Source organism: Pygocentrus nattereri, chromosome 26, assembly GCF_015220715.1.
Source record: "Pygocentrus nattereri isolate fPygNat1 chromosome 26, fPygNat1.pri, whole genome shotgun sequence".
Lineage (NCBI taxonomy): Eukaryota > Metazoa > Chordata > Actinopteri > Characiformes > Serrasalmidae > Pygocentrus > Pygocentrus nattereri.
Window position 1 is genome coordinate 31,210,712 of NC_051236.1, and position 25,785 is coordinate 31,236,496.

The 25,785-nt window shown below is 39.0% G+C and overlaps 1 protein-coding gene across 4 annotated transcripts in view; it reads right to left on the reverse strand.

Moving 5' to 3' along the window:
* Nucleotides 1–18,364, reverse strand: part of pbx1b (pre-B-cell leukemia homeobox 1b) — a 94,082-nt gene extending 75,718 nt beyond the window's left edge. For 2 of the 4 annotated variants that reach the window (XM_017724702.2, XM_037534920.1), the window contains exons 1-2: nt 17,723–18,363; nt 16,563–16,636 (exon numbers count right to left, since the gene is read on the reverse strand). In XM_017724702.2, coding sequence (XP_017580191.1) covers nt 16,563–16,636; nt 17,723–17,910 — 262 coding nt within the window. In that variant the 5' untranslated portion in view covers nt 17,911–18,363. Of the gene's footprint in view, nt 1–16,562; nt 16,637–17,722 lie in introns of all 4 variants that reach the window. The other 2 variants (XM_037534921.1, XM_017724701.2) reach the window with 2 other exon arrangements.
* Nucleotides 18,365–25,785: the final 7,421 nt, after the last annotated feature.

Below are 25,785 nucleotides of genomic sequence, written 5' to 3' on the forward strand. Positions count from 1 at the left end.
TAAGATCGTGTAATTTAATGAATGCATTTACTGTTTCCAATTATTATTTTTACACACCCAATTCACACATTTTGCTTGTTCTAGTTGGCAGCAGCTTCAACAACTATGAAATAACTGTGATTAGGAGATTGTGTAGTAATTATGACAGGCCAAGCATGAAGGATTTCTAGATTTCTTCTATACAAAACCTTACATAGCCAGGAGAAGGTGAAGTCTTCGAGTAAAGCTTGAAACCCATCTTGGCATGATCTATTCTGTGCTAATTTAGCACTGCTAAAACAGCATGAATCAACTGTGGAATATAAGTTCTTGGCACATATTCCTGACAATCAACAGCACAATACTAAAAGCCAAAAGTATATAAAAACTAACTAATGCACTTGTAAGATTAACTGAAACTAAACTGAAATTAAAAATAAAAAAAAATATCAACATATGAAAACAAATAACACTTTTTTCTTTCTCAAAATAATAATAAACCAGGCTGGCATGCATAACCTTTTCCACAGTGGAGTCCTGGAGTGACCTTCTAAACAAAAAGCACCTGTTCTCACTCCCATAACCCGCCAGTGCAGAGCCATTCAGCAGGACAATCAGTGCTGAAGTGCTGAGTCGGCACTACAGAGAAGCCACCATTTAGAGAAAACTACTAAGACTTAACTGAGCATAACTATTGCTGGCCCAGGCTCTTTATGAACATTCTGGAAGAAAAAGTAGCACCTCATGCAGTATTTATGGTGATAGAGCCTACAAACCATTCAGTATCAAATATATAACAGTACTGAAGGAATCTGGAAACAAGCCAAATGCAATAGTAATTTGGGCCAATGTAAGCCAATAGTGCAAGCAATTCAAGACAAAACCTTTGGTGAATTTTGTTGCTGTGTTATGAGAGGTTGTGTGTTTTAAAGGGCCATAGATCATGGAAGACCACATTTTGCACATGGTTTACTAAAATTACATAAATTTTTTTTACATAAATTGAATTTACATAAATTCATTGTTTTTCATGGTGTCCCAAAAACACCATGTTTAACAACTTAATAAGTTTAACAATTAGCATTATTTTCTATTAAACACAGGAAACCTTATAATAAGACTAGGAACTTAAAGGGCTCTGAATATTCTTCTAAAAATTAAGTCTTAAGCCAAGTGACATATCTACACCCACAAATGTGTTCTTTTGTAGCTACTGCTGCAAGGCTGGGCTAGCTTTATAGAATGATTCCGCTTAACGGCATGAGAAACTGTAGCAAACAACTCAGACAACAACAGTTTTTGTCAAAATACAGAAATTTGAAATGACAATTTCAATATTTATTTTAACAAACAAAACTTTTTTGTAATAGAGTTAACATACAATAATTTTGAGGTTATGCCAAACATCTACATATTGTGTTGCAGAGATATCTACTGAAATTAGCATGGTAACCATCTAGCCACAGCTTATCTTGCCTTGTAATACCACTCTGTGCCTCAAGAAACAATAGGGAGTCACTGTAGCATTGAGTCTGCCATCAGACAAACATGAGAGCATAAAGTAGTAGCACACCAGCTCTCGGCAAGAAATCACAAAGAAAACAAGCAACATAAGCAAAACTTAAACTATTGGTGTTGCTTTCCACCACTGGAGACAGGGGTAAAAGGGATGAAGTTTGATGCTGAACTTGCAATGTTTCTTCTAGACTTGTAAGTAAACAGAGGAAGGAGTGAAGAGGGAGGTGGAGGGATTGTGTGGAGTGTGAATTTGACAAGTTGCGTCATCTTACTGCTGACTTAAGTTTGAATAGCCTCGCAAAAGTTGCTACAAATGAAAACATCCATAAACAGAAGACTGTGTGTGATTTTTTTGGACCAATTATCAAGAGCCAGAAAACAAAAACCAGTGATGTCACACTGTCACATTAAAACAGCTATGACAAAGAGGTGATTGAATTTTAGCTCATTACAGCATTATCTTATTTATTTTTTTACTAATTTGGGGCTGATGTTTTACTGTTGCATTGTGTCTTGAATTTTTGGAGAATCAGGCTACTGTTCCTGTAGCTCTTGCTGTTCCTGAGGCACTCGTGCATGTGTGTGCGCCGGGACTGCGGCCAAAAATGCTGCGCTCTTCTGCTCCCGAACATTTGTTTCCTTTTGGGGGGTGTAAGGCTCCATGCGCTTCCTCGAAAAAAATGTTCCGCTGCCACCAGCGCTGCGTGCTGAGGGGCTATTTTAGGATGCCTACACAGACACCTGAGATTGGACACTTTCAGAGCCAAGCAGCCTGTTAATTGGTGTCAGTTTTGGTAGAAACTTGTCATGGCAGAAAAATCACAAACCAGTGAGTACTATGCTATGGCTTTTCTTAAGCACAGGTATTATATTAACACTGTTACACAGCCAGTTACAAGTTTGGGACACCTTACTATCTAGTGAAATTAGAATTGTCTCACTCTTATATTCCAATTAAGTAAGAAAAAATACCTTCAAAATTTTGTTAGCAGTTACTTGCAAAAAATTTTTCTGCATATTTATATCAATGCTCAGCTTCAGGTTCATCAAAGTGTTCTTTGATTTGAAGAACAGGTTTTGCCTAAAAAATGATTTGACAGTTTTCTTTTCTAAACTATTATTAAAAACCACATATTGAAACTCTTATGATACAAAGGTGCTTTAAACATCTGAACGGTTTGAGTACTGATGAGTGCTGACATCACAAGGGGATAAATGGTGTGGTCTTTGGCTTTATTTGCAATTTTGTTTTGTTTTTTGATATGGTAATTTTTAGCAACTAAAAGCTAAATCTGGTAACCACTTTGAAAACCCTATTGAGCCTTGCAGGTAATCACTGCATCAACAAGCCAGTTAGCAGTGTTTGTGTGTGCTGTGGACGGGGTTTGTGCAGAGATGACTGATTGCTCTAGTAAACGTTATTCCTCATGAACATTTTCCCCTCAACACAACAGGGAGACAGGCAGATATAATGAGAGACAGTGGCTTATTACCGCCATATATTAGCATGTCTAATTATGAGTGATTTGCATAGACAAGCAATTCTTAAGGGAGAGAAAAAGAGAGAGAAAGAAATAAGTGGAATGAGACAGCAAGAAAACAAGGGTAGGAATGCCAGAGGGGTGAAAGAGGCTATATGTGAAAAAGAAAGGCAGATAGACAGACAGACATACAGACAAAGAGAGAAGGGATATAAAGAATGAAAGACTACTTGTGAAAAATGAAAGAAAGCAAGCAAGAAAAAAGAATGGAAGAAAGAAAAAAGAAAAATGCAGAGTGAGGGAGCAAGAGTAATGTTAAAAGTGAGTATATAAAAAAGAATGTTAGCAACAGAGAAATAAGGGAAGCAAAAAAGCAGGAGAAAGGGGTGGAAAAAAAACAGGGAAAGGAATAGAAAGAAAGAAGAATCTCAGTGAAGACTAGCAACTTATCCCACACAATATTGCACATAAAACAAAAATAAAATAATCTGCACATTTCAGATTTCACACTGTTAGTGCACCTTATAAAATGCAAACATTATACGAAGCTGCCTGGTGACACACATTTAGGAGGGCAGACATCACATCTGGATTTGATGATATATTCCAAACATCTGGTCCTGCAGTGAGCATTTTCCCAGTTTCACTCAGCTTTAAAAGAACGACAGCTTCGGAGAAAAAATGTGTATGTGTGTTTATGACAATAATGAGAGGTTATTGTTAAATCTGGCGCAAAGTGGCTTTGTATTTTTTTTTCTTCTATGTTTTAGGTACACTCTTAAAAATATAAAAGGGTTCTTTGGAGGAATGCTGTAGAAGAACTATTTTGTGTTACCCGACGAACCTTTCAATGCATGGTTCTTTAGGCAGTCTTTTTTCTGAAGGTGGACAAGCTTTTTAAAGAACTCCTACTATGGAAATCCTAATTTTAACTTGATGTAGCATCTAAACACTATTAAAGTTTCAAAACTTTTTAAAATTTAAAAGAGGTACTACAACAAACAGGGCAGTCAACAGGAACAGAGCTCATTTGCTTATGAGCTATAAAAGGTACAGTAAGAGAAATAACCTGATTCATTTAAAAGGATTGTGGCTCAAAAATTGTAATCTAAAAATAAACTATTACTGTTTTCAGCACATAAAACCACACAAACTTTCTAAGTGGACCTCAGGGAAAAGAACAACTGCTTTGAATAAACTGTGTGTGGGTGCTTGTTACTAAATAGTGGCACTACAACAAATGTAAAAAAAAATATTTTTATAGCAGTAGTAGTAGCAGCAGCATAGTGCCTTCTGCCATGTACGTTTCATGGTACAGCCCATTTGTTATAGTTTCACAGCTACACTCCCACTCATACATCTACAGCAAAAACAAAGAATCTTAGCTCAGAAGAACACACTGCTTATCACAGCATACTGCCTACAACATCAACATAATATGGGAATGTAATATAGACATAATCCTGAAGCAGTCCAGGATGGAGAAAACTTCCTAGCACATGTGAAGAGAGATGGATGTAGAGAAAGGTGAGAGAGAGAGAGAGAGAGAGAGAGAGAGAGAAAGATGTGTCAGAGGGAGCGTTTTATAGTGTTAAATATCAGATGCAAATGAAAAGAGAAAATCTATCATAGCTGTAATGTGGCCTGAAGGGAGAGGGGCGCACAGTTAGGAATGAGGGGAGAGAGAGAGTACAGTGATGTATGGAGGAGGTGAATGAGAGGTGAAAAGCGTAGCGAGGCGGAGGGAGGGAAAGAGGGAGGAGAGGAAAGAAAGGAGGTGGAGGGAGAAGTAGGGGGGTCCTGCCAGACTCCTAAAAGCCCAGGGCAAAAGTGGAATAAATGTTGATTAGTGTTGATTTTGTCCAACGAGCACCCGGCAACTGACAGTGCGACTAAGCTGCAGCGAAAGGCAGCCATTAATCTTGGTCTGGTTTAAGTTGTGTATATTAATTTGTGTCATTTCCACTACCTCTCTCTCTCTCTCTCTCTCTCTCTCTCTCTCTCTCTCTCTCTCTCTCTCCACCCCCCACTGTGTGAGTCTCTGGCTCTTTCTTCCTCTTTTTCCTCTCCATCTCCCTCTCTCTTTCTTTTTCTCTTTCCAATTCTCTCGCCCTGTCATTTCTTTCTTTCCCTCTGCCTTATTTTCTACTTTTCACTTTCCTTTTCTTTTTCTCTCTCCTATTGTCTATCTTTTACCCTTTAAATTCTCTCGTTGTCTCTCCCTCTCTCTCCCCCTTTCTTTCTTTCCTTCTTTCTTTCTGCCTGTCTCACTTTCCTGACCTCTCTTCCTCAATCTTGTCTTTCACTTTTTCTCTCGTCTTTCTATCTTTCTTTCCCATTCTCTCTCCTTCTCTGTCCCTACTTGCCATTCTCTCTCCCGCTTTCTTTTCCTCTTCCCATTGTCTCTCCCTTTTCTTTCCCATTCTCTTTCAATCTTGCTTTCTCTTTTCCAGTCTCTCATTTTCTGGTTTTCTTTCCCATTCCCTCCACTACTCACACTTTCTCTCTCTGGATCTGTCTCTCTTCTTTCCCCTTCTGTTTTCTCCCAGTGTCTCTCTAAGTCTCTTTTATTCCCTCTCTTCCTCCGTCTCTTTATCACTCTCTGTGTGAGGGCTTCTGCATGCCTGTTGGTGGAGTGTTCTTATAGCAGTGGGGAATAAGAGAGGAAATGAGATTCCAAAACCTTGCATTAAAGAAAATGAACTCCTAAGGGGGTTGGTATGGCAACCGTATTCTCACATCCGCAAGAGAGCAAACGGCAAACGTTTGTTTTTTTTTTTTTAACGCACGTTACAAATTTGCAGATTTGATTAAAGTCGTAGCGCATTAAGTATGCGGGGGTTAAGAGGCGTGCTTCTTACAGGGAAAAAAAAAAGAAAAGAGCTGCTGGTGGAGGTTTATGACAAAGGAGCAGAAAGCAAAAGCAAGCAGAATGATAACATCTCCAGTGTGTCTGTGTCTGATGTGCTGAACATTGTGTCTTGCTAATATGGAGGCAGCAGCAACAAAGCAACAAAGCTGATAACAAACCCAACCTGCCACTGGTTCACAGCCAATCACACAGCTTTATGTGTGGCAGGTCACTGTACAAGAATGGCTTTTATTATAATCAATGTGATGAAGGAGCAGAGGGCATGCAGAATCGGTTTATAATATACAGTCCACAGCAGGTCAAACAAACAGCACAGATGATATCAGAATCACATTAATATCGGCAGATAACTGTTTAAAATGATCAGCATCATACAAATGTTTAGGTTTGACCAGTGCTTCAAACTATTTGATTGCACTTTTATTGTACTCAACATTTCATTATCTTTACTGCACCCTACTGTGATTTTTTGTGTGAATCTATGTTTAATACAAGTACACAGAAATTATCATTATAATTTATACAAATATGCCATATTTAGGTTTGGTGTTCAAACTTTCCCAAATGACTGCAGGTATATGAAAAATAAAAGACATCTGCATTGTCCCACAAGTCCCATACCAGTGCACCCCTAGCAAAAAGACCTTATTTCCAACTTAAAGTTGATTAATCACCAGAGAAAAGGCTACTAAATTAATAACATAATGGACAATACTAGACCATATAACTAGTTCACACCTTAAATGAAAGTTTTTATTTCACTACATGTTTATCTTTTAAATATGGCTGGCAATAAATTAGTACCATAATGCCTTACACACTTCCAGTTAGTTGTACTGTGAGCAAAGCAGAGCATTTCTTAAAATCATCTTTACAAATTTCTCTACATTTTCTTTTTTTCCTTGCTGCACTTTTTTGCCTTACCACACCTATTCGGTTCACTCATGCAGACATACAAAACGTGCAGAAAAATAAATAAAATTTGTAAACTCAAGACTCAAGACCAAACATTCATCTGCACAAATATCTACATTTGTAAGTATAAATTTTAAAAAGTAAGCAAACAAGTAAATACTTAAAGAAAGTAATAAATTAGTGCAACTGCTCAGCTGACAGAAACCCAACTGAAGAAGAATTAATTCTTTGACTGATGTCGACTTATATAATAAAAAAAAAACCTCACACCACAACAGGATGCAAATGTGTATATGATTCTTAGCAGTGGAGAGGAAATATGTCTATCAACGTTCCTTCCTGCCAAACACTGTGTGTCATGGCCCCTCTACAGTAAGACACACTCCAACAGCTTCATTCATGTGCAGCCTGTACAGCTCGATCTATCGCACTGAAAACTTGATGTCATAGTTAATTACAAAATAGCATCACAGTTAAATTTCAGCAATTAAGCTTCTTAATATGATTAACATGTCTCAATTAGGCCACTGACAATTTGCATAATTCATAAGGTAATGTGATTGTGCTCTGGTGTACGCGCGGCGATAACAATACGCTAAATGCTCTCCGTCTCTCCTGACAAGCATGCCTGCAATTGCTGCTACGTACATGTATGCTAAGCTAATCCCACTATATATATATATATATATATATATATATATATATATATATACACACACACATACACACACACATATATATATGTGGTATATATGTGTTAAGTGTGTTATATATGTGTGTGTGCTGGTCTATTATGCGCAGAATTAGGCTTTAGTGTTTCCGCTTGAAGGATAATTAGCCAGTACGACCGAGGAAACAGCTGTGATGCCCAGCTCACTCTCTCAGTCTCTTTCCTCTGAGGCCTTGCTGTATCAGCATGGTGGAGAATGAAGAGAAGAAAGACAAAAGTGTCCCACATTAGCATTAGCACTGCCCCTGGCACAGCTGTGTGTGTGTCAAAGCCAGGCAATGCCAGCATTTCTGACCAGACACAAACACGCTCAGTATTGACAGAATGTAAAATAAACGGTTTCGGGCCACCAGTTTACAGCGCTGTGGCTCCAACCCACAGAAATCGAACACCTGAACTGACAGCAGGGAGTTTACATAAGAGGGCAGGTCAGAACGCAACATCACTGGGCCTAATCTTTTACTCAACAGAATGGGTGAATTTGCAAAAAACTTCTGATATTTTTTAACCCCATAAAAGTTACTTTTTGCAGAAAATATATCTAATGATATTCACAGATGTTTTTACAATACATGATATGTATTACAATAATTTTAGACACAGGCAAAATGCACTAGTAGTGCTACATTAAAAATGACTATGTTTCACATACTGCACTGTAATAAAATCCAGTTAAACACAAATAATTATGCTGTATTTGCACGGAAACATGATGCTGGTCAGTGTTAAGACAATATCCACAACATGTTAAGAAAAGCTTAATGTTTATTGCAGTAAAACTGACACCATTAAAATATAATCTTACTGCGCACATCTACCCCAAACCTCAATTCCTCCTTCTCATAATTCACATACAGTTATACAAAATAATGTAGTATCTATAAAATGTAAAGTGTATAGGAGAATTAAAAACTTATAACGTGTGTTTATGTAATGCAATTCGCAATTCTATTCCAAGATATTTTGAAATTTCATTCATGCAATCAATTGTTAACACAATATAAAGAGCTGGTGATGTTTTCAAAGGGCGCATAAAAATATATATGATTTATAATAGCTACATAATAAAAAACCTAAAGTTTAAGGGGATAATCACTGAAAAATAAAATACAGTTAAAGTTAGATTTGATAAATGTGAATTAACACTTTTTTTATAATTTATCATTTTGGTCCATATTTATTCTTGTCAAATAATCCTCCTGAAAATTCCTTATGCATAGGACCGTACTTCACGGCATCAAGCTCACACTAACACCCAACATTTCATCATTAAAATATTGAGGCATGATACATTTCACTGTACATAACTGCCTGTCTCTGTTACCAAAAACTACATATAGCTTTCGTATTCATTTCACAGAATCTTCCAAATAATTTATAGCAGTTACTAAGTTTATAACTAAATAATAAGCATATAGTTTAAAGAGTTACTTACATGCTGTGAAATGAGTGGAAATTAAGGGAAAATGAACATAACGTGAAATTTGGTCATTTCTAAAATCTTTTGGATTTGGAGAAGAAAAGCTACTATACTAATAGATTTTACTTTCAGCTTCACATCAACAAATACAATAATCTCAGCACCGTATTCCATCTTGTCCTTATTACCAATAACTAAATAACTTGTGTATTATTTTCACGGTAACAGTTGAATAACAGGCCTTGAGATTAATAACTGTATAATAAGTTTGTGGTTTAAGGCATTAAGCACATGCTATGGAGTCAAAGTAAAAATATATTCTATTTGATAAGTATCTGCATTAGTGCAAAAAGATAGCAATTTCGGAAGTTGCTTCAGTTAAGGGTATCTTCTGAAGTGCAGGAAATGTAAATGTATATTAACACCTAATGACGAGCATAACAGCTGATTTGTAGTTGCAGTTATACTAATCCTGTGGATTCTGGAGGCCTATCCAAAAGGATGGAACTTTACTTTCAACGTCAAGCTCAGGCTGACGGCCACAGTTCCACACTCACTGTGATGAAATCATGCAGCGTATTTCATTTCTTCAAGCATTCCTGCTTGTCCTTGTTACCATCGGCTCGTCCCGAAGGTGAAACGAAGCGGCTTTGTGCTGGTGCTGACTGAGAGGGGCTGGCTAAAATGATTTACTCCAGCCATAATGAGCTATAGAGCAGTAACTGTATACTGTGACTGCTGCTGTGTTTAGCGAAAGGGAGCAGGACAGGGATCCCAGTGGACAGCCACAACCACACACATATACACACACACACACACACACACACACACACACACAGCCTCCCAGTAATCATATCTCTGGCTCGTTTCACTCTTGTCAAATATTCCTCGCCTGCCCTCTCCTCACCCCATTTTCACCCTTCAAAAAATAACATTACATCACCCCACAACTCAACTTTTATAAATGGGTCGTTCCCCCCCAGGCGTGAAACCTTACGCTAGTCAAACACAACACTGCAAGAAAAGTGGCCCTTTGTTGAATGAGGAAAGAAGAAAAAAATGAAGTCAATGTGTCTGCTTTAGTGCAAGATAAGCTAAACACCAGAGGACTGGTGCAGTTTGACACAGATTTATAATATTTACATTAATTAAGATTGTAAGATGTTGGCGGTGATCAAATCAGCTCCTTTTCATTTTCAACATCTTGGTTTTGACGTTTGTATACTTTCCACTGATCCAAAAAACAGGACTTTGTTGATTATTAAAAAAAATCCACAAGCAACCATGTTTGGGAGGAAACAAAGAGCTGATTTAATACGCTGTTCATCTTCAAATGTCTGTCTATGGAGGATAAATGGAAAAACAACATGCGAATGCAAAAGGAACAGACTACTAAGCATGTTAACAGATTCTGTAATGGGTTCATTTAGGGAAAAAAAAGAGAATTTAAAAAACCTCTGAAGTGAAAACCGCATGTTCAAAAAAAAACTTTCACTAAAAGAGTTCTACACAATTCCAATGTTCCATGACTTCTAACGGCAGAACCCTTTGTGGTGCCATTTTTGAAGGACTCTTTAAAGAACTATATTCACAACAGGTTCTTTACACTCACTACTACGACTACTACTACAACTAATGATAATAATAATAATAATACTAACTACACAATAACTTTAACTGATCATAAGACTGTGGAGGCAGCTGCAGCATAATTACAGGCAAAAAACCTTGTTCTTTGGTTCTATATATGACCACTGGCTTTACTAAACATCCCCTGAAGAGTGTATTTGCATTGCATTTACCCTCTACAGTACTTCCGAAGCAGAAGCTGAAAAAACTATAGCAGTTATACCGTTTTGTTGTTGTTTTTTATTTCTTTCACAGCTTCATAGGTTCAAGGTAGTGTCAAAGAACAGCTGGTGACATTAGGCAATTGGATGCCATGACACCATCCTTAAGTGCCTGAAGATCCAAGCATTCATCTCTTTGAGACTAGTTTCCAAGTGTCAAAAGCTGAGACGAAATCTGCACCAGAAAAAAAAAGATATTTGCACTTTCTCCTTTCAAGTAGCAACTTGGGTTATGTCATTGCCTTGCTTTGTGCAGGGTAATGAAAGTTGTGCCAATTGTGAGAGTTTGTGAGTGCGTGTGTTTGTACATTTTAAGGAGATAAATGCCCTAATTTTGTAGAAAAAAAATAGGAAAAACTGAGCTAATCTACAGAACAAACAGAATAGTGTTGACTCTGTAAAGGGTTTTTTACAAAAGCTGTATGTTTAATTTTTTATAGATAAGTAGAGCAACATCACCGCGGTTCAGTTTAGAATTAATTTTAAGATAACAAGAAAGCAACAAATATTATTATTACATATAGGCACTTATTTGTACATAATATAAGCAACATACCATTATTGCACACAGACACAATACAAATGAAACATACTATTGCATATAGCTACTCGCATATACACATATGGGAAATACATACGACCCCTCGCCCTAAGATTGTATGAAAGCAAGCGTATGTGTGTGTGTGTGTGTGTGTGTGTGTGTGTGTGCAGGGGTGGAATTGTCAGTGTATTTTTGGAAAGCCTTGCTCGGCCAGCTCCTCTCTAGCTCCACTCGGAGCTGCACGCTCCGGGGATTAGAAACACTCTGACAAGACACGGCCATTGTTTTCATCGCAGAGTTTTTACCAGCTGACCTTTCTCTTCCCCTCCATAACACTGTTCCCACAGTGTGCCACGAGAAGATGGCATTCAACACAAGGTTCAAACAAGGCTAATATAATAATGACTACACTTCTGTACTTCTCTAACAGACTTGCAAGTTAAAGGATATGACTAAGCACACTTTGCCTAGTGGAGAACTCTGCTCATACCAGAAAATAAAAGTAACATTTGCGATATACACTGCATTTGTACAAAGAAAGAAAGGCTGCATTATCATATTTCTTTCCCCTACTTAAAATATTTGAGGACAATTACAAATGATTAATCATTCATTAATCATGCACTGAAATGTGTGCATCACATACACACACACACACACGGTGAATTATAATTTTTGGATTACACTGTAATGAACTGTATCGTGCAAGCACACACACACACACACACACAGAAAAAGAGAGAGAGCGAGAGCGAGAGAAAGAGAGAGCAAACACTTTTAAAATAACACTCTTCATTGGGATGAGAGTGAAAATATGCAAGGAATGAAAGCTAGCAGTGAAGAAAGAGACAAAATAGAAAAAAAGCAGAAAAAGGAGGAGTGTCCAACTGAGGGGGCAAAAAAATAAATACATCACCAAAAGGGTTCCTTTCTCCTTCTGTCCTCCCAGTAAACACTGCATATGCATACATTTCTCTGGATCTCTCTGTATCACTGCTTACATACTTACAGTAAAAAAAAAAGAAAGAACAAATAAAGAAAAAGAAAAACAAGGTAGAGGTCACAAGGTCAGGTCATGCCCCACCATGCACTCTCCTGCAGGTGTTGACCGTCACCCTGGGAAGCTAGTTGTGAAAACACACACACACACAGACGCACACACACACATACACAGACACACACACACACACCTCAAACAGCCCCAACACTGGCTGGAAAAACCAACTGGACCAAACTACAAAGGTTCAATTTCAATTTCATATATATATATATATATATATATATATATATATATGAAACTGAGTGCCATGTGAACACATTTACTGCAGAGCTAGCTACTCGGCTAAAAAGCCTGAAACGTTTCTGGGCTACAACCATGTAAAAAAAATTCACAACTCCAGAAATATACATGAGTAAATTCAGTCCTGATAGTTCCATTAGCTTAATTATGATGCTAAAGCTACAGACTCTTTCGGGCCACTGCAAACTAGCCTGTTGAAAGTTTAGAATGAAAATGTGTAAATGCCTAGCATGCGAGCATTCATAGCTTTACTGTAAAGAATGCAAATATTTTGTTTTATATCAGCAGCTAAAGGTTTTGAAACCTGTAGCTTACACATACACAAAGCAATTTCAAGCAAAATATTTGACAGAATTTAGTTTTGACTTGTAATATGGTGGCTTATTACAGCAGCACAGTTAAACAGAGAAACTCAAATAGAGGAAAATAAACACAGAACACTACAGACTGGCATTTGTATTACAGTCTATGTACTTGCTCTAAGTGCTAACACAACGGCATGCTAAGCGACACTGACGTGAACACAGCTACCAGTCAACCTTCCTCATCATTTACATACACTTATGTACATGGAAAAAAGAAGAGACAGCTTAACAAAGAACGTACAACTTTTGATCACTGCAAGGTAAGCCTCCTTCTACACGAGCATAAGAATGAAAGGCAGACAGGGACAGGCATGTTATAAAACATGCTGCTGTGTTTTCTACTTTTCTATTTTATGGAGATGCTTTCTTTATAACTGATTCAACATTCTGGTGTCTTAAACCCTTGAAAATGATTAAAATTAGTCATTGTAAGACAGTGTATAGACAGTTAAGTATATTTTGGTAACACTGATAAGGTTACATATAATGTCAACAATACTAAAATCTGACTTGTGTCATTCTCGTTTTGATACCAAGAAGCAGAAAATAAGCTTTAACATAACACTGTGATAATCTGCTTTAATGTATTCTGTCCCTACACTGGCTGTTATGCAATGATCGGAATACACAGCGTTCACAAGACACACTTCAGTACTTATTTTTACCAAAGACGAAAAAAAAACACACCAAAATACAACAAAAACTTGTTAAAAAAAATTTGGTTACATTTATGGCACACTCCTAAAATTCCTACTTCTTGCTCTTTGTATATCTCAAAGACTAGTGTTCCAAATCTACAGTTAATAAACAAATCTTAAACAGCTGGACACTCATGCAAGCTGGAGGAAAACCTGCAGACAAAACACAGATACTTATTTTCCCCTCCTCAACAGTCTCCCTGACCAAGTCAAAACTAGACATGGTATTAACTAAATATTTTAGCCAGCCTAAGCTTCGTAGAGGAGCAGGGGCAGCGGGATTTCCCTGAAGGATTTTTCATCCAGTTATACACGAAGTAGCCAAACTAAACACACTCCACTCTCCACGGAGAGAGCAAAACAAACACACCTCAAAATCGAAACCTTCTTAAAACTCCACACCATCACTCAGAGTGTGTACCTGCATTGTCTTCATGTGTATAGGGAGTAAAAGGGGGTCTAACGTTTACCTATGGGTCGGGCCGGGTGTCATTCAAAACTGATCCACTCTGATGCCAGTAACAATTCCTAAATGATTCTGAGGCTGGTACTTTATGCAAAAAAAGCAGAAACAAATTGTGTAATTAAATTAAAACTTTCATATTTTGTCTATCAGATATTATATTTATTTAACTAAGAAAAAAAAAGTTTTTAGATATCCAGCTAAACCACGGGGCTTAGCTTGGCTGCAATGTCACTAGTCAAGTGTGCCATGCTTATGCGACGGAATTGGAACGTGCAAAGTAATCTGGGACAGAATGACAAAAGTAGCCTGTAATGTAAAGCTATATGTTAGAAATTGTTTTTATTACACATAGTTTAGAATTTCTATTTAAACAACAACAAACTAAATTGGTTCACTAGCACACTTAATGTTTGCTATGTAATTAGTCAAAGCACAGCAAATACGCTAATGAGATGGATCCAAAAAATTAACTTCCAAAATAATCAAACAAACTTTCTCTAAAACGACTCCGTGTACTCCACCCTACTCTGAAAGAAGTAGTGCACTGGCTTCACATCATTTCCACAGGAAAATACACACATCAACACAACTGTTCCAAATGTACACAAACTGAAAGATATGTTTCTTTTGATGTAATATTTCTTCATGTAGAAATGATGCACACAACTGAATAAAATACATTCAACATGTTATGTTTTCAGCGTAGCCATTGGCCTTGCTGAGATCGCAGAGAAGGAAAGGTAAGCTTAAAGTAGAGCAGTCTGGAACAGGTCCGCGTCACTGTGTGCTCCTCAGGAGCTAGAACTTTGAATGAACCCAAAGAAACGTCAGAGTAAAAGCTCCACGCATAACTGTGTCCTCCTACCCCCAGCACCCTTTCGTCGGACGAAAAGAGAGGAGAGAGAAAGTCAACAGGCAACAAAAGCCCCCCTGCACACTGCGGCCATTTCAGCACCATGCGGACAGGGGGCTGCAGAAGGGGTCCGAATTCAATAAAAACATCCTGCCAGGGTGGCGTTGCAGCGGAGGAGAGAGAAAGAACAAACGGTGGAGCGAGAGCCACCCACAGCTTCACAGCTGGAAAGAGAGCAGTCAGAGAGACTCTGGAGATTTTCAGAAGAAAAGAGATATCTCCTTTATCCTTCATCTATTCCGTTTTATTTCATGCACTAATGACTGTGAAACACACCAGAACCGTTTTCACATCAAACTGCTGGGAGATAGCATCTCAATATCTCACAGTCGTGAAGTTCAGCACAGTTTCCTCTCCTCAATGCTCCAAGAGGAGAAATGCATTGCTAGTGAGTCAAAATAACTGGGAAGCTTATCTGGGAACATGGGAAGATACAAGAATAAGAAAAAAGAAGAAGAAGAAGAAGAAGATGTCCTACAAGATTCCACCTTTTTTTAAATATTTCAGCTACTTGTCCCCTCAGTTAGTCTGGTAACACGGAAATGACACATCACAACATAAACTGACTTGCAGACATCTCTCCCTCTGTGACAGTCCCCAAAATGTTTAAACACGCGTGCATACACACGGAGGAAACACTGCACCTGGTAGTTTAAGCCCAGCGCGCTTCATTCCAACCAGCACTTAAAATCTCGCGGGGAAAATTCACTGCAGCCAGTGACCACAGTGTCCTGTCCAGGTAAACGCTCTCTAGTCGTGATATATGGATGTAAGAAAAAAAAAACAGCAAAAAGCACCAAAAGACGTCAAAGAGAGATGTCTGCAGAGAAGTGAGGCAGGAATGTTGAAGCATAAGCAGACATTTTCTGAAAGAGAATGAAAAGTAGGCGAGGTAGTAAATACAGGCTGGAGCAGACTTGAACTTCACAATTAGTCAGACTTAGTCAGAAAGAAAGAAAGGAAAAGAGGAAAGAACCCTTAACAGAACCACAACTTCACTATTTTCTGAAAGTAAACTTTATCAGAGTAGTGTGTAGAGCTTAGAACGCTTGGACTAAAGAAAGACCAAAATAAAGAGAGAATGAAAAGGAAGTCTGAAAGCTCCCAGTAGAACCAAGCTTTTTCCACGAATTTGCCCATTCACATTGTTTAGCGCCAACTCTGAACTAGACTTATATCTGTTTATGAGCCACTCACTAACAGCTGTACTCATGTCATCAGACACATGAAATACGTGTTACTAAGCGGAATTTGAGGGCACAGTTTCTGGAAAGCCTTCGAAAAAAAACCCCACTAGACATTCCTGATCAAACAGTGCATCAGACACACATTTGGCAGCTTTTTCCTCACAGCGTCAATACTGTAATAAGGTTGAATTATCTCAGGGTTGGTGGTCATTATGCATTAAGCTGCGATAGATGCTAAATCTGACCGCTTGTAGATCTGAAATACAAGCAAAAGTGAAATACTTTTAGTTAAAAAATCAATTACAGAAATGACAAAACACAACTGACCTGTTTTTTCCTTGATTTCGCACAAAACGTTAAAAAGCGCGGGCTTCATCCTGTGACAGTTCAGCGCGTGCTTCCTACAAAAAAAGGGGCGGGATTAGGAATTTTTCGGTGCCTTTGAAAATAACAAACAAACAAACTAACTAACTAATTAACTAACTAACTAACAAACTCAGACCAGCTGTTCCTTACATTTTTAACGGTTGTTGTTCACTGTTCGTGGTCATTCTGGCTAATCGTATCACAGGAGAGAAAATGGTCCACTTTGCTAATCAAAACATATTAGGTATAAACCTAAATCAAATTTAGCTGCTTCTGACTTCTTTATGACTATTATTATTATTATTATTATTATTATTAATAACGTTGTTTCCATAATAAGCTAACAAGCTAGCCACTGACAAACCTTCATCCTAATATCTGGTGGGAAAAGGCGTCAATTTTGCCTGATTAAAGGTTATAGTTTTCTCGGGAAAACCCAATATTTCCCTTATGGACACTGTAGTCCAAGCTAGGCTGCGAAAGAGGCGATGAGCGAGCGCGCTGCTCAGTTAAATCACGTCGTGGCTGAAATGTTCGTCCCCATCGCTGTGGAGTTGGGGATTAAGTGTCCGAATACACAGCGCTGCTGTCTATCGCCACGCACAGTAAACCTTCCTGACAACATGGGTCAATTTGTGGTCGGATGTCTTGTCAATAAATTGTCACACTGATAATCAAGGCTTCACCTAGTAGCAACACAGTGGTCTTAACACTGGCTGTCTTTCATAAGTATGAGCATGTTTAGTGTTGTTAAATTCACAGGACTGAGAAGAGTCATTCGGGTTACACTCAAGTGAAATGCATAAACGTCAGTCCACACCGCTGTACATCAGTTAGGTCGTTATTTTTTGTGTAAAGTGAGGAAATAAAACACACTAGCAAGAGCTAACTATCATTCATTAATTCAAAACAACTCAACATATACAAGTACAGTTGCATTAATCACTTCAATAAGTTAATCATACATTTAAAAAGGGAGTTAAAAAAGAACAGAGTCAGTTTACCACTATGCCCATATTTTTCTTGTAAATAGTGGTTTGAAATGAAGATGCAACAGAAATATTTAGGCTGAAAATAAACACGGGGTGCCAGATTCCATTGAAGTTAGTCTTGAACCTCACCTGGCCTGTGCTTCGTCCAGACTTTGGTCCGTTATGGTCATAATTTGTTGTAAAATGTCTCCAATGTCCTGTTTTCTTCCATCGCCGTCGGTTCCCCCGGTTCCCTCCTGCATGTGCTGGGGCAGGCCGGGGTGCCCCGCCATCCCCACGCCCGCATGAGAGTGCATCAACCGCGGCTGCTCGTCCATCCTCCTCCCGGTCGATTCGAGTCGAATGTGTGTATATATATATGTGCTGCACCACCGCTTTCGTCTCAAAGACAACAACCAAAAGACTGAAAAAAGCACAGAGAATGTTCGCCTAGGTCTCGACCGGTCTCACTCGTTTACTCTGTCTTCACCGTGGCCGAAGTGGAAGAATAAAAACACGAATATTCTCTCCTTCTCCTCCCGCTGTAGCTCGATGTGAAAGCTGAGCTGCTTTTTAACTGTCTTGACCCTCTCTAGCCAGGCGAAGGGGGAGTTTAACCACAGCAACACTTCAGCTCTCAGAAGGTGTATTTCTGCCTCCTTCTGACTCTTTCGGCGAGTCGTCCTCCGGTGAAACGCACTGTAAGTCGTGTGTGTTGCGGGTCTGGAGTCCCTTCAGCACCAGCAGCTTTTCCCCACCCGCTCCATCACTCCAGCTTTTGTTAGCAGCGGCTAACGGCGCATTAGCAACGACTACGAAGCGCAAGACCCGCCCATGGAGCTTCTGATTGGACCGCTGCCCAGCCAGGCCCTCCTACAGGTGTTACCGGTGTCTCAGGAGCGGCTACGAAGCGCGACCCCCGCCCACGCTTTGAGTGATTGGTGCTAACGGAATATTAGCAACGACTGCTATTCAGAGATCGGAGGGCTTTGTAAGTTGTCACTGCTTGTACTTTTAATTACATTTTTTTTCAATTTTCAATTTTTATTTTTTATTTTTGTTCGCTTTTATTATCACCACTACTTTGTCCTACTCTGCTCACCACATTTTATTTGTCTTATTACTATGGCTTCTGCAAAAACAGTTCTGGTAGGTCAATAAGTCCAGTAGCTAAGTCAGACCTGCTCCTGATTTCAGGAGATGTAATCCCGGTTACTTCTTATTAAAGTTAACTCTGCCATCAGGTGTGCGTAAATCTACATGATATGATGCAAAAAAATACCATCTAAAATTTCATAGGGCATAGAGCAAGCCAGCTAAATTGCTCATAGAAACTCTAAAGTGTCACTAATGCAGCTATGCAATATTTTCCACCGCATGTAACCGTCTTGTTGAAAGATCTGATGAAGAATAGAACATATGTAATCTTATCTTGAATTGCTTTGAACCATATCTTAGTTTAAAAGCATGCATTTCATATTGTTTTATTAATTTTTTTCACATTATTATGCCGATTAAAAAAATAAGTGTTCTTTGAATAAAAACCTTAGATTGTTACTTTAATGTGAGGTTTTTTAAGCCAGGGCCAAAATTTAAATGCCCCGTGAGTGAAGTCTGGAGAACACTGGCTCAAATCTGAGGCAGCGATGTCTGAGTGACTGACGTTTGAGTGACATTATTATGAAATCTGAGTTAAAATGGCTCAAATTCTGTGGATAAATGACCATGTTCATAGGTGCTGTAAGCACAGCGACACTTCTGGGGTGGCCACTAGTGCTGATGGATAGAAGCTGAAAATAAATAATGCTGTCTGACAAGTGAGGTCTGCTACAGCTTCCCCTCTGACCAGGGGAAACCCTCCATTTTCTCTCAGAATCCATTTAATTTTCCAACTCTGTGCCAAGAAACAGATTCATTCCTCAAGTGTCCTATCAAAACAATCAGCTTTCATTTATGTTCATTTAAGAATGTGCTTACTTCAGGATTAAGGACGGATGGACCCAGGGAACTTCAAATGGCACATTTAAAAGTGAAAATTTGGATGTACAGGTCTGGAATCAAGGTGCTGCCTTTACAAATGTGTGAATCAGTAAACAGTCAGAATTGAATTACCATACAAAAATCAAGTAAATCAAGAAGGTTAGGCTTCAGTGCAGAAACAAGACAATCACTCCTTTTTAAAAGAAAGAAACAGGTGAAAAACATGTGCATGCATCTCAAATGGAAGCAACTTAATGTTAAATGAGTAAAGAAGCATAGCCTTGAAAAGTTCAAATGTGATAAAGGGTCCACATCATGGAAAAATCCATTTTCCTAACATTTTTCAAAGAAAACAGTTTGATGTAATATGAAAACACTGTTATAGGTGCAAAATATACCACTCACTCCACTGTGCATAACCACATACAGAAACTAATACGCAAGAACAACTATTTTTGTGATGTCATGAAACTCAGCTTATATGCTATTTAAAAGTATCTGCCTTTATACAGCAGTTTCGCCTCTTCCATTCAAACTGTTTTAGGGAGTGTTCCATCCCAGAATGGTGCGCAATGCAAGGCCACTCAGAACAGACATATTTGAGTCTTGAATGCACTGCAACAAAAACAACATATTTTATTCTGAAGGAGAAAGAGAGTTTGAAAAACACTGCTATATTGTCAAGTATGTAATAGATCTACTGTTTTTAATGTTAAAAAATCAATACAAATCTCAAAATATGACTTCACATTTCTTGTATTTTATGTATTTTTAGACATACAATGCAAGAACCAGTGTATGAGATGGGCCTTTTTAAAGAGCTTCACCTAACAAAAAAAAAGCCCCCAGGCTGATGAAATGACAAAACAGCCAATACTATTAATGCGTCAATTTCAACTAACAGCCAATCCAGTAATTCCTAAAAGGGAGGAAGAAGTATAAACAGTGAAAATATGCAATTAGTCATCAGCAATGAAACACACAACAAAAACAAAAGCATACGAAAGAAGGTAAATAAAGGAATAAATATAATGTAATGTGAGCAGCTATCAGCAATACATTTCAAACAGTATTTATGATGAATGTACATATGTACAGAATAAGCCACAGAAAAAGAGCTTCTGTTTAATTCCTGACATCAAACCTTCTGTTTGAGCTCAGAGTCTATCTCCAGACACTACAATACCGCAAGCCCATTTCCATAAATTCTGCTACATGGTGCGTGAGATCGTTGTTTTATTCTGGCGCACAATACAGCGGCTTGGCTTTTTTTCTCCTTTTTTTCCAGGTATGTTGGAGAGCCATGCTTGGCTGGCTTTGGCTGGGTCGTCCTAATGTAAGCCGGTGACCCATGGTGCGCAGCCAAGCAGCAGGGCCTGAGTGTGTGTGGCCAGGCTGAAAAGTGCCCTTCAGGCCCAGAGACTCCTCCACTCTGCTGCTCCTGCCATCGGGGGCTACATGAGGGGGCAGGGGAGGGCAGGCGTGCACACATACACATGCACGCGTGAACACACACACACACACACACACACACACACACACACACACACACACATTCGAGTCAGCCTACATGACTGAAATATGTCTGTTTTGATGAGCTGAGTAGCTTTGCCTTTGATGCAATTGTTGTCTGTAGGACAGTGTTAAAAAGTGCTGCAATGAAATTACTTTGAATTTGAATGTGTATCTGCAACAATCACAGACCACTCTTCATTTATTTACTTTCCAGTTAAAATGGCCATTAAAAACAATTTGATCATTTTTCAGTGGCAGGAAAAAAAATCTATGATATGATTAACAGAAAATTACACAGAAGCCTCCACACCTAAATACAGTATTAATTGTTTCTATGCTTTGCCTTTATAAAGAGTTTCCATGTTTTTGAGAGACTTGCTCTTAATTTTATAAAAGAAATCTGCAGTATTATTCCACACTGCCAAAAGTTCAGTCTTAGTAGTTGGTTGTCTTTTCTGCACTCATGATCTATGTAACCCCAAACCTATTCAGTGATCTTGAGGTCTGGGAGGCTATTTTGTTCTTCATTTCCTTCTTGACAGCTACACGTCCTTTTATATCCATAGCACTGAATTGGAAGGATGGACAGAAATACATGTGGATTTTTCAGATCTGAAACAAGAGTGGAGCTTGATTTTCTCCTCTCTCTCAAAGACTAAAGCTTTAAGTGCGGTTTATCTAATGGTAACAGTTTTGGTGATTGTTAGGAGTCCCATTCTCTGTATCTTACAATCTTTTTTCTCCTGTCTTTTATTGACCTTCCTCTTCCTTATGCAAGTGGATTATCTATAATAGATAGATAGATCCTAAAAAGAGTAATTAGTTCTTATTAGCAGAGATGGATCTCGATACTTCAAGAAACTTTCATAATGCACAACATATATCACAATTTTTTTTCAGATTTTTTTATCTAATAAGTTAGTACAAACAAAAAAGAACTGGTAGTATCACTTTTAAAAATACACTATATTTCCAAAAGTATTCGCTCGTCTGACTTCACGCGTATATGAAATCGAATGAGATCCCATTCATATGGTTTAATATGATGTCGGCCCACCCTTTGCAGCTATAACAGCTTCAACTCTTCTGGGAAGGCTTTGCACAAGGGTTAGGAGTATGTTTATGGGAATTTTTGACCATTTGTCCAGAAGCGCGTTTGTGAGGTCAGACCCTAATGTTGGACGATGAAGCAAGGTTTGCAATTCATCCCAAAGTTTGTCCAATCGGGTTGAGGTCAGGACTTTGTACAGGCCAGTCAAGTTCTTCCACACGAAACTTGCTCATCCATGTCTTTATGGACCTGCTTTGTGTACTGGTGTGCAGTCATGTTGGAACAGGAAGGTGAAGCATCAACAGTTCCTTTCCCTGGAACTAAGGGGCCGAGCTCAACTCCTGAAAAACAACCCCACACCATAATCCCCCCTCCACCAAACTTTACACTTGGCACAATGCAGTCAGACAAGTACCGCCAACCGCCAAACCCAGAGTCATCCATGGGATTGCTAGATGGAGAAGTGTGATTCATCACTCCAGAGAACACGTCTCCACTGCTCTAGAATCCAGTGGCTGCGCTTTACACCACTGCATTCGACGCTTTGCACTTGGTGATGTAAGGCTTGGATGCAGCTGCTCGGCCATGGAAACCCATTCCATGAAGCTCTCTACGCTGTTCTTGAGATAATCTGAAGGCCACATACAGTTTGGAGGTCTGTAGCGATTGACTCTGCAGAATGTTGGCAACCTCTCCTCACTATGTGCCTCAGCAACTGCTCATTTTACGTGGCCGACCACTTCGTGGCTGAGTTGCTGTCGTTCACAACCGCTTCCACTTTGTTATAATCCCACTGACAGTGGACTGTGGAATATTTAGTAGTGAGGAAATTTCACGACTGGACTTGCTGCACAGGTGGCGTCCGATCACGGCACCACGCTGGAATTCACTGAGCTCCTGAGAGCGACCCATTCTTTCACTAATGTCTGTAGAAGCAGTCTGCAGGCCTAGGGGCTCGGCTTTATACACCTGTGGCCATGGAAGTGATTGGAACACCTGAATTCAATGATTTGGATGGGTGAGTGAATACTTTTGTCAATATGGTGTATTAGTAAAAACTATGAATATAATGATTTGTTTTCAACATACTGTGCTACACTTAATTCAGTTAAACAGAACACCCTTTTAGTGAAACATGCATCTGTTCAGTGCTCTAGAAGTACTGATAATATCCACAATACACTCAGAAAGGCATTATTGTGCTGTATTGTCCCATATTTTATCAATAAATGATAACAATAAATATTGTCATATTGCCCAGCCTGACTAATAGCCATTTTGGTAAGAAATTAAATAAAGGGTGGCCTCTGACTTTTGCATAATACTGTACATGATTTCCACATTAACATTTATTACAGCAACACATATTTCTCTTTCTTTTTACTCACTTTTGTCAATAATTGATATAATATATTTCATCAATGGAAAGGATGTACACAAGTCAAAATTATTTTTGTGGTAATTCACTGTGTGCTACAAATGCAGCAGGTAAAGATCCATCCATCCATTTTCTAAGATGCTTCTCCCTCAGGGTCACGCTGGAGCCTATCCCAGCGGTCATCGGGCAGAAGGCAGGATACACCCTGGACAGGTTGCCAGTCCATCGCAGGGTAGACAGACAGACACAGACAGTCACTCACACCCAGGGGCAATTTAGCATGTCCAATTGGCCTGACTGCATGTCTTTGGGCTGTGGGAGGAAACTGGAGAACCCGGAGGAAACCCACACAGAAACAGGGAGAACATGCAAACTCCCCACAGAGAGGAGTTTCGAACCCAAGCCCTCCTTGCTGTGAGGCGACAACGCTACCCACAGCGCAACCATGCCACAGCAGGTAAAGAATATGTTAAAATGATACAGTATTCATTTAATAATGATCATTTTGTTTTCAGTGTATTTACTGAAAAAGTCTCAGACGTGGACATACAAATGAAGCTTAAAGAGTTAGTCCACAGTCTAGCTTTAGACTTGGGAAGATGGATGGACATGTTTTGAAAGGAAAGGTAGCTCCACTTCAAATTTTTTACCCATATCTTAATAATATGCCTTCTTCGTGTTCAGTCAGATAGCAACTGATCAATTAACCAAAGGGCAATCACTGATTTGAAAGAGCATCCTGCATGTTCAGTCTAAAATGACTACACTGTGTATTTGGACTTGTCTGTGAAAAATTATTTGTCACATTTATGGCATTTGGCTGACACTCTTATCCAGAGCCACTTACAATTTGATCATTTTACATAGGTAGGCCAAGGCAGTGTTAGGAGTCTTGCCCAAGGACTCTTATTGGTATAGTGTGTTTGCCCAGGTGGGGATTGAACCCCAGTCTGCAGTGTAGAAGGCACAGGTGTTAACCACTACACTATCCCAATCACATAATGATAGCTATACTTTCTTGGTAACAGTTTACTGAAGGACAGCTATCATGAGGCTACACAGCACCTACCCACAATATGGACATTAAGTCTTATTCCAAGTGTCATTTGTCATAAACTGACATTGAAATTGATAAAAGCAGCTTTTATGACAACTGACACTTGTTGAAATAAGCCTTTACAAATGTTTATGTATGTTTATGTCAGTTAAAGAGTGCCAGCTTCATATCAAAATCATTTGACACATTTGTCTGAAATCAAATTGATTTAAGGATGGACAAGATTAGAAATGAGCAGATCAGAGGGACAGTGAAGGTGGAGCAGTTTGGAGATAAAGCCAGAGAGGCCAGGTTGAGATGGTTTGGACATGTGTTGAGGAGGAATAGTGGATATATTGGTCAAAGAATGTTGGAGATGGAGCTGCCGGGTAGAAGGAGAACAGGTAGACCTCAGAGAAGGTTTATGGATGTAGTGATTCCAGACTTTTGACCAGAGGTGTATCTGTAGTCATGTCCTGAAGCAGACTGTCCTGCCACTGCAGTAGTGCAAGGCGTGTCTGTACCTGGCAGTATGTAGCAGCAGTGTGTTTGCTGAAAAGCCACAGCTTTGTGGGACCGGCTGTGCCATCTGCTAAGTGTTGGTCTAATGAGAATACCTGAGGGAGCAGCAGACATCCACACACTGGCCAAACATCTGCCCAATCTATCTCCAGCCAACATACAGTCACTCAGCTGAAGAGCCACACACGCAACCACACACTCTATAACATGCATCATAAATGATCTAAGACAAAGATAGTACTGTGATATAGATTAACCCGTAGATGACCTGGAGCTGCTGGCAGGCCGAGGCTTCCATTCCTCTCTTCTTTTACTTAAGAATGCTCTTTCCATATAATTACTTCAGCCCCTGTCAACATGTTTTGAAATGTTTAATTTTTTTGTTTTAATAGTAAATATACAGCACAGAAAGAGCATTTATCAATCATTTTCAGAGCAGGCTTTATTGTGTGCCACACAATACAACTGAGAGGAAACACTGTGAGTCTTGATGTAAGATAGCTAATGTAAAACTAAGCTAACATATTTCATTTCTATGAGTAAAGTAGACTGCTAGCTGTTGTAACTTAAGTTAAATAAAGTACATGCTTGGAGTTTTGGCTGGGACTCAGGTGAGCAGTCAAACTATGTGAGGGAGCTGACCATGAATGGCCGATATCTGCAAATTGCTCTGTTACTTTGCCAGGCCCATGCCACATTTAATCCCACACAAAACGAATTGAAATGAAAAA